A 12,558-nucleotide genomic window follows, 5' to 3' on the forward strand; every position below is an offset into this window, starting at 1 on the left:
CAGTTTTAACAACAGGTCAGATTTAGTATATCTTATGATATCTGGGAAGAGGACATTGTATGAAAATGTCACTAAAAGTTATTTTTAGATTCAAACCTCCTTTCAGTCCCTTGATATGCCCCCTTAATTTGATGAGCTCTTTTGCATTGACACGTTGATATATGTATACACTGTATATATATACAGTACATATATATATATATATATATATATATATACAGTGTATACATATATACTGTATATGTTGAGCTGAAAAGTGACTTGGCTGTTGTTTCTGTGTGAGCCTCAAACAGTATGCTCTATGTACCAGGTACAGAACTTGAAACACATGAAAGTGAATTGAAGCCTGTGCACAGATGCCATTTATTTACAAAGTTTTGATTCATTTCATCAAGCCATTAATGTGCACAAATCTTGCCTGTCTACTCATTATCAGAGATACAACAACACAGGTGCTTCAAATAGTCATAAAATCTTTCAAGTTTAAAAAATAACTTTCATCATATTGTATACACCAAATTATTTAACACTTAAACATGTGTTACCACATGAAAACATTATAACTTGAGCTTTTGTGTTAAAGCTTTTTCTTTATGTAACTTTAAAGTCAATACAATTGTATGTGCTCAGAAAGCCCAAAGCACCTCAGAAATACATTCATTCTCTTTTTTGAACATGGCAACGTAAATAAATAAATATTCTGTTATTATGAACCTACTGTAGGTTTGGCAACAATTAATACAAATAGTTATAAACTATTCACATTTTTTTTCACAACACCTGGGATCTTTGCAAAAATAATGGTCCTAACACAGTCAAAGGTTTCTTGTCATAAATGAAAAGAAAGAAAGCAAACTTTTAAACAGTTAGGTCAATAAAGATGTAATGCACAGTTAAATGTGTTTTTGAATCTATTAGCTCAATGATATGACTGTACTGTGATGAAACACATCGATGCTGTTGGTAATATTGAAATGTCTTACCAACTTTGAAGAAATCAGCATTTCATGGTTGAAAATGGCTCAACACGCCTGTTAGGGCCAGTTTAATATATTTGAGTTTGCTATATACGTATTGTCCCCCTCCGCTGGCCAGGCTACGAGACAGACACACACAAGATACTGAACCGCTATCTAAAGGAAGTGAGGCCGACAACAAACGGGGAAGATAGAATTGGGGCCAGAGCGAGGACGGCCGCATACAGTATTAGCAATAAATGTTATTAGAGAACTTTAATTTTGTAGGATTGCATTCATGTTCTGAACTCACATCGATACTGATATCTTACACATGTCTACGGCAAACTCATTTCTGTTTTTAAGTTACATTTAGAAGTAAAGTAGTCTTACATGTTTTGTTTATAAAAAACACCGTAAGGAATTCTTTATTTGTTCAAACTAGATTGGCGTCTGAACTCCCCTCTTCTCTGGCTGACAAGTTAACAACGTAGGACAAGGAGCTATAACAACTCCATCTACTGTTTTAGATCAGCACTAATCTTGGTGGGCCAATGCTGAGGTAGAGTCCACTGGTTGGGACCATAGACTGTGTAAAATATGGACGCAGTCTCTCTGAATGCACCCACTGGTTTCTGAAGAGTCGTTTTGTGAAGCTCAAAGGCAGTGAGGACACAGCCGAACAGATGGATCGTAGAAGGAGTTGAGGCGGGCTGAGGTGACACAGCAGAGGGGACAGTTAGCAGCTAGCGACCTGAGACGGCATTCAATCACTCAAAGCGGCCACGCCCTCAATTATGCAACTTTAAAACTTGATATAATTCAAATGGGCACAGTTGTCATGTATGGAGGAGATGAGCTATAATGACTAAAACGTTTTTTGTACCAGGCTGTAAACTCTTTCTGCTGTAAAGTTGGCCATTTTAACATGAGGGTCGAGGGAGATTGACGAGCTTTTGGAGCCAGCCTCAAATGGCTATTTGAGGAACTTGGCACTACCGCATTGGTTCACTTCTCAGCACCGGAAGTTGCCATTTAGGACTAATCTACCTCATGAAATAAAAGAATGTTAACGCCCTCTAATCAGACCGTCCTCGTCGCCGCTACCCACCGCATCTTTACTTTCTCCATGACTACTGTGCAGCGTTACAATCACAGCACAAGCTTGTTCTCTCCTTCTGTGTAAAAGAAATTCAGCTGTCTGTTGAATCACCGTTTAATGGCAGATTATCTGGGGATAGGAATGCTTTCCTACAAAAGTGTGTAGATGAAGCATTAAGGTGTTAAATGTTACTCATTTACTAACTAGCTAACGTTAGCTTGCTAATTCCACCTTGTTTTCATGCTACACTGGCTACAGAAAATGAGTGGAAGAGCGTGCAGGTGGCCAGCGGCAGCGCCGGGTCCCCGCTCCCCGCTGATCGATTACTTCGCCGGGAGGAGAGCGGACGGCTGCTCCAAAGATAAGAGGCGCTAGGGTTCGAGCAGGCTGAATTCAAGTTTCCACAGCCACAATGCTCCGTCTCCGGAGCTGGCTTCCTCTCTCCTCCAGGTGAAATAGTCTCCCAGCGACGAGGGGTGAGGCGGAGGGACCGCAGGGTATAATTCTTGTCGATATTGTGGTCTGATAAACAGTAAATTCATCAAATTCAGCGTCCCATATTGCTATTTTCCAAGCTACTGTAGCTGTCATATTTGTTGACACTTCAACATCAAGATTTTAGTCATACACAAGTGGGCCTGGTTTCATCTCTCAGGCCCTTGCCCATTTTTTTTTTTTAGCAGTTTTTCTAAATTATGCAGTGGGTGGACTTGGGCTCAGACCTAGGGGTGAAGTTGCACTTTAACAGAGAGAATACTGGATGGATTGGTTTGGCTGGCTGATAAGATAAATGTCTGGATGGAGTGATGAGTTGGAGGGAAGTCAGCGTTCGTGCTCATCTGCAGCGTTGCTGTCCATGAAAACACACTGTGGTGGAAACTATTTGGCCTCCAGGTATTTTTGCAAAGCATCAAACTGTCACAGTGGTGCTTAGATTGAGTTCACAGGATTTTCCAGCAAGATGTTTGTTTCTTGATTCTTGTCGCTTGGTCCTCTGGTTGAAGGGTGTGCCCTTCAGCTGCTACACAAATCTCCTAATAGCGTTCCATCCCTGAGGTCCACTGGACAAATGGCTGTTAGGTATTAATGTCTAGCTATAAAAAATAATCGTCTTTGTGGGATCCATACAGTAACATCTAGCAACATTCCGTAAAAGAGTAAAAGAGCTGACAAAAGGTTTCTTTGCAAGTGGATGTGACAGTTGACTTTGGAACCCTTAGTTTTAGTCTCAGTAACTTGAGAAAAGTTGGCTAAATTAAGCTCAACCAACTGTTAACACTGAGCAATAAGCAGATCCTAGTTAGATTTAAATAAATACATGCTTTATAAGCAGATTGATATCACCTCCATGTCTGTGCTTTAAGTTCAGAAACCAATAGCTTGGCTCTTTCCAAGGTAAAAAATATTCTCTTGTTTACACAGTTGAGCCAGTTGTTCCACATGGAAGTTAAGAGAAATGTAAAAACAACAATTTGTAATTTTAGGGGGAGTTACATGTTGCAACTGTTTTGACAAATAACACTACAAGATAATTAGTACGCTTTTCTTTTTTACTTCCAGAGCCAAGCTAGCTGTTTCCTCCTATAAACCTAAGCTGGGCTAACAACATCCTTATTTAAAGTCAGTACTTAAAACACAGACTTGAAATTGACTTCTTCATGCCACTCTTGGATAGAAAGCAAATATGTGCATTTCAATTAAACTTAGACAATTTCTCCCTTTGGTCAGATTTCAATGAGCAATGTAACCAGGAAGACAGCTCAAAAGCAAACATGACGCAAACACTAGCTATCAGATGGACCAGTGCTGAAATGTTTAAACTAGCACTGACAGCTGTCTTGATGCAGCCAACATCTTTATGAGTGAAGGCCTCAAAAATGGCTGCCAAAGAGTGTTAGGTTGTTATAAATCCAAAGTCAAAATACAGCATGTGTGATCTGATTGGCCAAAATTCAGACATCATCCCTCTAAGAGTTGCTCAGGCTCCTGTTCCTCCGAAATCAAGGCGTTCGTAATAGTGATATCACCTGTTGGGTGAGTGGCAATCTGCTGCAGGACCGTCTCTGACTGAAGCAGCTGATTGGTCCAGTCCTGACAGGCCCCCTCTATGCTAGGCCCCTCCCCACCATATTCTGGCGGTAGGACGGCCGGTGAGAAGAAGTCGCTTAAAGTGTCGTGGAAATCAGCACCGTGCATATGGATCTACAGTAGGGAGAGATGGAACTTGATCTTAAAAGAATGTTTAAAGGCATGTTGTAAAGAGAGTCTGAGGATGGGTGTGCAGTGCAGTATGATCAGTGTGATAAACAGGCTGCTGACCCTCTGCTTGATCTTATCTGGCAGGAAGGGACGAATCATGGCGAACACAGGCCGGAAGAACAATGGCTCGTTAACCAGATGGATTCCTCTAACTTTCAGTGGAAAGGAGTCCTGAACATGCAAAATTACAAACAAGGGCGGGTGTAAAAACACATTAAGCAAGCTCACTACTTGGTCAGCCAATCAGGTCTGTACAACAATATGTATCAGCTAATAACAATCATATCAAACCCTGCAAAACATTAGTCTTATTAGGCTATTTTCTCATGAAAAACCCAAGACATTATCCAGAATTTCCCTTTCACACATGTAGCACAAAACAGAGGCGTTCTCACAAAAGATTGTATATAAGACGTCACTCATTGGTTTGTGTTTTGAAGCCTCGAGTTTGCCATTTTGTCCGTCGCCATCTTGGCTTTTTGCAACCAGAATTCACACAAGAGATGAAGTTAAGTAGAGATCGGCCGATTAATAGGTTTGGCCAATTAATTGGTGCAGATATCTTTGGAAATGGGCTCAGATTGTGGCTCATGGCTGCGCATCTGGCACATCAGTGTTTAACATTTGTGCTCCATACACATGATGAGGACCACTTTTGCTGAAATATCTGTGCGCGTGTGATTAAATCCAGGTAATAATCCAAACCGTTACAGTGCCATGAAATGGCACTCGTACTTGGAGAACAAGAGTGGGTGGTGCTGGAATGCCATACATTTGTGACAAACTTTGAATGACGTTTAACAATGTAGACTTTTTCAATGTTACATTTTCAGAAAGCAATTTTCAATTCCATAAAAAGTCCATAAAAGGTTGTGCAATGAAATGCAGTTTGTAGTCCCACAAAAAACTAAATAAAACAAAACTCTATCATATATGGAGGGTGGAGGATGAATTAAGTAGTCTGACAGTCAGAGGAAAGACGCTGTTTTGATTAATCTTTTTGCATATTTTTAGCAGCCTCCTTTGATCCTTTGTAAATTGGTCTTCTTTAATTAATGCTGAAGTCTCTTCTCTGAGTTGAAGCCTCCTGTTCCAGAGCCAGAAGATTGTCCAAATGAAAATGGCCAAAGGGTAAAAGAAACGTGATGCTTAAATTTACATACATCCTCAAAAAAACACATCTGTCGGACAGATCCATCTGCCTTTGATTGGGTCGGGCAAATTAATCTCCCAAACAGAACATGGTTGAAATAAACTCTTTGTTCTTATAAAAAAAAATGTCTTTCTTTCTTTCAATATAATATTTAGGCAGATCTAAAAGCTACACATTAGAATAATCAATCCACTGTGCAACAAATACAGGTACAACTATATTTTAAAGAAAGAAAGAGTCCGACTTTAATGGTGTGTTGTTTCAGTCGTGTTCCTTACATTACACAATGATGACATCCAAATGTCATTCCTGTGGTGTAACATGCAGTCATGATGTTGACATCATGTTGACACCTCAAGTTCTCTCTTTTGTGATAGAACCTGTTACAAAGTGGGGGTGTCTTCTGCATTGCAATACAAATGTTATTGTGCATGAACACCCATATGAAGCATAGCACCATAGCACATGAAGAGTTAAGCGTCCAGCGTTATAGCACATAGTAGAAGTACTATTTACAAGAAATCAAACCTGAAGCAAGATTTTAGGCTTACCGCAAGTACAGAGGATATCTTTCTAGCGAGGGAAGGGTTGACCTGCAGGGCATGGCCTAAACTCCATCCCTGCAGGTCAAATATGACCTTCAGACCCCGTCTCTGCGTCTCCGTCTCAGTGGAGATGATCTCTGATGTTATCAGGCTGACTCTGAACACCTGGAAGGCCGTCCAGTCTTTTGGGTTCCATTGCCCTGCAGACAGAGAACACAGACTACTTTCATGGAGTACATTCAGTCTTTATAGGTACAGTGTGTTACATTCGTCGGTTGCCAGTAGTAAACACCTAGTATTCAAGGCTGGCCACTTGTCCTCGGCTCAATGGGGGGGGGGGGGCGAGATGGTCGAGCAGGCTATAGAGTCTAGTATAGAGAACAAAGCAGTGTATCAGAGAAATAAAAGAATATTTTCTGATTGTTTAAAACGGCGGTTACGTTTTTAAAGTCAAATAAAGACATCCACACCACTGAACCTTTCAGCACAACCCAGAAAGGTGAGCAGGTGGGGCACTGGAGCACATGCACACTTAACCCCAAATCGCTGAAGTAAGCTGAGCCTGCGGCGTATGAATGGGTATGAATGTTAGTTAGAGTCCTGGTGGGCAGGTGGCACCTTGTATGGTAGCCCCTGCCTTTAGTGTATGAATGAGTGAATGACATGTAGCTACAGACACTCCTAGAGGGCCATAAGTGAGATGTGAATTACATTTATATCAGTCTATATGTTGTTTTTGAGAGAATTCCTGCATATTATACTGTACCTTTAAAGGTTAGGGATTTTTTTGAAGTGGGGTGGTATGAGGTACTTATCCATAGTCATTGTTTAACCCACAGTACATAGCAGTCAGACCACAACACTACAAACAGACAGGAGCAAAGCAATGTATTGCAGCAAGATGTTTTTAAGACACCTCACGCAGCTGCAATCAGGTTAAAACAATACATAGCCAACAAGACAGTACAGTGGTTCACCAAAAATGTACCCAAATGATTGGCCACCTTCTTGCCATTGCGTTGATGATTTTTGTATTCAGAGGACACAGAACTAAATTATCATTGATTCTGAGTCATGTTTGAGTCCACCTGATAACTATTAGTCCATATTCACTCCTTTTAGCGCTGTTTTGGTCTCCAACAACTCCTGAGAGAAATATCTAGCTCTTTAGCAGCTAAAAGCTCCACTTTGTTCACCAGCCATCTCTAACTGTGCCTGTCTGCCATTTGGTGCTGGACAGGCAGCGTTATCAGAGTTAGTTATTTTCTTTTTCACTGAAAACACTCTCTATGGGTTTTGTTTAGCCTTTTTTAGCTCATTGGTGATGACTCTCTGTAGGTTTTGTTTAGCCTCTTTTAGCTCATTGGTGATGACTCTCTGTAGGTTTTGTTTAGCCTCTTTTAGCTCATTGGGGATGACTCTCTGTAGGTTTTGTTTAGCCTCTTTTAGCTCATTGGGGATGACTCTCTGTAGGTTTTGTTTAGCCTCGTTTAGCTCATTGGGGATGACTCTCTGTAGGTTTTGTTTAGCCTCTTTTAGCTCATTGGTGATGACTCTCTGTAGGTTTTGTTTAGCCTCTTTTAGCTCATTGGTGATGACTCTCTGTAGGTTTTGTTTAGCCTCTTTTAGCTCATTGGTGATGACTCTGCGGGTTTTGTTTAGCCTCTTTTAGCTCATTGGGGATGACTCTCTGTGGGTTTTGTTTAGCCTCTTTTAGCTCATTGGTGATGACTCTTTGCGGGTTTTGTTTAGCCTCTTTTAGCTCATTGGGGATGACTGCGGGTTTTGTTTAGCCTCTTTTAGCTCATTGGGGATGACTGCGGGTTTTGTTTAGCCTCTTTTAGCTCATTGGGGATGACTCTCTGTGGGTTTTGTTTAGCCTCTTTTAGCTCATTGGGGATGACTCTTTGCGGGTTTTGTTTAGCCTCTTTTAGCTCATTGGGGATGACTCTCTGTGGGTTTTCTCCACGCGCAACCTCCTCTGGCATTGGAGGGAAGGTTAGCCAGCTAACAGAGGCTAAACACGTTCGTCTCTACCTGATGATGTGTCATGGTTGGCGCGGTGATATAACTGATCATTGGAATTATGCATTTTAATTTATCATATTTATTCATGTAAATTCTTAAGCACATTTAGATATAAAAACAGCTAGCATTTTTAATATAATCTAACCATTTATCAGTACCTCCACTACATAGGGCTCTGATCACTGGGGGAGAATCGCTGATGTAACACATTCAAGACTGGCAAAGAGGACACAATCATGTGGGTCCATTCATAAGTCCTTCTGTGATGAAGTGATGACTATATATATAGTTACATTTGTTGCTTTTTATATCCTACTGTGTTCTAGAGGTCTTTTGTCATCGGCCGACATCAACACACACACTCATACTGACCGATTCTGTAGATGAGCACCCTACTGCCAGTGTGGTCCCGCTGCGGGAGAACGGCATGGTACGTCGTGTTGAGGAGGCCAATCACTGAAGAGGGAGACAGGCAGGTGCTGATCTCAGGACTCTCCCTCCGCCACCGCTGGTAGTTCAGTAAGAGCTGCAGGACACATGAAACATTCACATTTACAAGCTTTAATCTACTCAAACCATCAGAGTAACTGCCCCTCCTGCTGGAGATTAAACAGAAAATAAAGGCCAGTCTATGAGGTTTTAATAAAGGGAGTTTTCACCATGGTCAGCACCTGTCCAACACTGATGTCCGTTCCCCCTCTATCTCATCATAATAAGCAGATACAAACATCCATTTGTGTGGTAAAAGTCAGTCAGTGTGTGCACCAGTGATACAGACTGCTGAGCTTAGACCCAGTTGGGTGAGTTCCAGCAACTTTCAAAGCAAAATAAGCAACTAAGCCTTCCTGTTGAGCCACAACCTACACTGACTCAACATGCTCAAATAAAAGAGTACTGTGATCAGTCTTAAAAACTATTGTAGTAATAATACAGCAACAATAATCTGAAGCATGATAAAGTCTCTGTAAAGTCAGTATAGTGTACGACAGACACAGGTACACAAACGTTGGAATAAAGTGTGAAACAAAAACACCTCTGCGAGGAACTGCTTTCCACAGTGGCTCTATCTATCCTGGCTCCTCCAATGTGTGTTGATATTGGTCAGTTGGTGTGAAAGTAAATGAGAGTGCGAGGAGACAGCAAACAAACATACACAGCTACAGTACGAACTCATGAGATGAATCTGTGTATCTATCTGTGATATTTGTTATTAAGTTATTAAAAAGTCAACTTAATGCGTAGAAGTGACATCGACTTCCACTGCTATGTGGATGACACACAACTGTATGTCTGTGATAAATCCTGGTACCACCGATGTGGCCTTCAATAGACATCGGATGCCCAAAAATGTTCTCCAGCTGAATGACTCCAAATCAGAGATAGTTATAATTTCCCCCTGCAGCCTCAGCAGTAGCATTCATAATTTATCTTCGAGTCTGGGGGCTTTTTCTAACAATGTTCAAAAAGAGGGCTTGGTTTTAGCTATTCAAGCTGTGTCCACAAAAAAACGCAGCCATCTGGGCTCAGATAAACCATCACTGGCTCACCTTCTTCCCCATGTAAATATAATTGGCAAAGTGTTCTTAAGTTTTAAAAGTAAAAGTACTCAACACAGCAAAATGGCCCATGGCTGTTTTACTATGTTAGCCTATAACTGGATTGATCACTAGTTGATCATTATCAGCTATGCATCAATGTTTAAGGGGCATACAACTGTTGTAGCGGGTCAAGTGGAGCTCATTTTATAGGTAGTTTATTTAGGTTCATCACTGACGATACATTATGTGATGTTGTGGAAAAATTGTATTAGACTAGCAGAAATGTATGAGGAGGCTTTGGGTGGCAGGAGGTTAAGATGAGAAGAAAAACCTAGATTCTATCTGACAATGACTACTAACATTGTTCTGACTCCTCCCTGGTGTTGTGATTATACATAATTCTGTCCGAATACATGCTGTACCAAGATATTCTCTGATATCATATTTGTGTTGTAGTAAGCGTACATGTTCAGATAAGGACAGTGGGTGATTAAAGACATTATTTATGTATCTTACTCTGTGTGCTGTTGGACAGGATCATAGGACAAGAGCTAGTTGTTGCACCCGCAGTGGTGTCCATAGCTCTGTCTTTTATTGTTGCTCATTGTCGTTGTAGCTACTGAAACAGGTGTAGTGCAGATGTAAATTTGGCCTCCTGGAACATATGCTTAAAAAGCTGCGTTGTAAACTTAAAACATGTCTGTGTTTTAGTTGAGGTGTAGTACACTGACTCACAATGTGACCCTTGATTTAGATTTGGCAATCCGATGTTCTGTTCTCATATCCAATTGATGGAAAGCCATTTTATTGCCTCCACAATTGGCTGAGGTAAAATAAGCTGCACACTGCAAGTTCCAAGATAGACTGGAAGTTGCTGGTTCCTCATGGTCCCCAGTGTTCAGGACAGGAAGACAGAATGAATTGCACAATTAAGGAAACTTAAATATGCAGAAAAAAGTTTAAAAAATTAGCCAGATGCTTTGTCACAGTGCTATTATCTTTCAGAGGTAAACCTATAGCAGAATGCTGAGTCCATGTGAAGTAATAAATCTATAATGTCCACATGTTGTGATGACAACGGTAGCCCTGATATGGATAGAGAAGTTCATGAAGGACTATGTGCTGAGCCTAACATTCTGACACATTTTCATTTCTATGCCACAAGGTGCAGGAGAGTAACCGGACAAGCCGGATGGTTTCACAGAACTATCTGAGAAGCCGTCATTGGACACAGTTTGGAAAAGAGCAGGCACTTAGTGTTTCCCCATCCCTAATGTAGTCTCTCCCTTTGTGTTGTCTCCCAGTCCGCTCTGTCTTCATTAACCTGGAGGATATTCTGGTGTTTTGACGCAACATGGAGGATCACATTGTGCATGTCCTGTTCTGCAGAGAGTCCTTGAAAGCAAACACTTGGTCATAATGTATATGGTACATAATGGGTAAATGGAATGGTAAATTGACTTAAACTTGTAGAGCGCTTTTCTAGTCTTCTAACCACTCAAGGTGCCACCTGCCCATCAGAACTAACTGATCATTCACACCCAAGTGTGTCTTGGTTTAGTCGACATGTCGCATGTGTACAGACTGTAAAGCCCTCTGAGGCAAATTTGTGATTTTGGGCTACACAAAATAAATTGAATTTAATTGTGGGACTACAAACCAGAGCAGAGTTGCAAAATGTAATTATATGTATTCAGTGACATTTTATTGGGCATCAACCTTGCTTTTATGTAGTTTTTGTCAAAAAACAAGACTTGACGAGTAAATAAGTGCAGCTGTTGAGGTTGCTTTGTGGGCTCATGATGCTCATCACTTTTTGTTAGAATCATTGTGACCCAACTACTGAGTTCATGCAGTCCAATATTACTCAATTTAGGAACTAATAATTGTTCTAACATCACCAAAATATTTGTAACTTCATAGTCCTTTTATGAATGTATTTACACGACATGTCGGAGCTAACGTGGTACAAGGTGTAGCTGAATTGCATAAAGTACGGCTGGTTCAATCTGCAGCGATGCATCATATTCTATAAGATCATATGTTTGTATATCCAAAACAAAAACATCCTGTTTTCAGCTGGTCCAAGGTTACTTTTTGTTTTGAAATATATTTTGGGTATTTATGAAGTAGGAGAACTTTATCAAAGCATTTAGCTACACTTTAGAAGAATTCACAATTCACCTCACCAAATGTGGAGATACGTGGTTTTCACCCCGAGTATGAAAAACATCTGTAACTAACTAAAGCTGTCAGATAAATGTACAAAGTACAACGTGTACCTCTGATATGTAACTTGTAGTAGAAGTATGAGGTAGCACAAAATACAAGTGCTCAAGCATAGTACAAGTACCTCGAATTTGCGTAAGTGCAGAAAGCTACTTGAGTAAATCTTCATCACAGTAAGTACACGGTGAATGATAATGTACAGACATTACAGCAAGCCCTTGAGAAGGTGTGAATAAAAGCACTTCTGTCATGCGCAGTCCATAAACAGCCTCTGTATACTTCCACAGCGGTACCTTCAGAGAGAGCTCCTCGTCGAAGTCTCTTGCTCGCAGGAACTTGAGGAGAAACCCTTCGGAGAACGTCCTGACAGCGGACAGCTCTCCGGCCTGCAGCGCTCTCCGCCTCAGGCTGCTCACAGACGGCCCGAGCTGCTCCGAGTCGTCCGGGAATTCACTGAGCTGAGCCCCGTTCATGTCGTACAAAGGTCCGGTTACATTTCACCGCCAGCGGGCTGCTGCTGCTGGAGGGAGTGAGGAAAGAGACGGACCGCAAATGGAGAGAGGGGAGGGCGGTGTGTGTGTGTGTGTGTGTGTGTGTGTGTGTGTGTGTGTGTGTGTGTGTGTGTGTGTGTGTGGGCGTGTTTCACCGGTCTAGTGGGGACATAAATGTTACGTTGTTCATTCTGTACACATGACATCTATCACACTTCTGTCCATCCTGATAGAGGATTCCTCCTCTGTTGCTCTTT

At 41.3% G+C, this 12,558-nt stretch overlaps 1 protein-coding gene across 3 annotated transcripts; it reads right to left on the minus strand.

Annotated features, from left to right (window-relative positions):
• Window positions 1-339: 339 nt before the first annotated feature.
• ttpa (tocopherol (alpha) transfer protein) lies at window positions 340-12,347 on the minus strand. Of its 3 annotated transcripts, none has more exons than XM_068737938.1 (6): window positions 12,104-12,347; window positions 8,416-8,569; window positions 6,109-6,215; window positions 6,022-6,063; window positions 4,378-4,488; window positions 340-4,260 (listed from the first exon to the last, which is right to left on the minus strand). In XM_068737938.1, the coding sequence occupies exons 1-6, from the start codon at window positions 12,281-12,283 to the stop codon at window positions 4,018-4,020; spliced, it is 837 nt and encodes a 278-aa protein (XP_068594039.1). In that variant the 5' UTR covers window positions 12,284-12,347; the 3' UTR covers window positions 340-4,017. The 3 variants fall into 3 exon arrangements, with proteins under 3 accessions (XP_068594039.1, XP_068594038.1, XP_068594037.1); XM_068737937.1 differs by having other exon boundaries at window positions 340-1,669; window positions 4,086-4,260; window positions 6,022-6,215; XM_068737936.1 differs by having other exon boundaries at window positions 6,022-6,215.
• Window positions 12,348-12,558: the final 211 nt, after the last annotated feature.

This window comes from Cebidichthys violaceus, unplaced genomic scaffold, assembly GCF_023349555.1.
Source record: "Cebidichthys violaceus isolate CVI_PGR_0920_01 unplaced genomic scaffold, fCebVio1.0.p SCAF_8, whole genome shotgun sequence".
NCBI classification, from domain to species: Eukaryota; Metazoa; Chordata; class Actinopteri; order Perciformes; family Stichaeidae; genus Cebidichthys; species Cebidichthys violaceus.

Excerpts from the sequence above, each read along its gene's own strand:
- ttpa (XM_068737936.1), bottom strand. The coding sequence starts at position 12,283 with ATGAACGGGGCTCAGCTCAGTGAATTCCCGGACGACTCGGAGCAGCTC. Across the intron at positions 6,216-8,415 it reads GGTGCTCATCTACAGAATCG|GGCAATGGAACCCAAAAGAC; the intron begins GTCAGTATGAGT and ends CTCTGTCTGCAG. Across the intron at positions 4,489-6,021 it reads AGATATCCTCTGTACTTGCG|GACTCCTTTCCACTGAAAGT; the intron begins GTAAGCCTAAAA and ends TTGCATGTTCAG.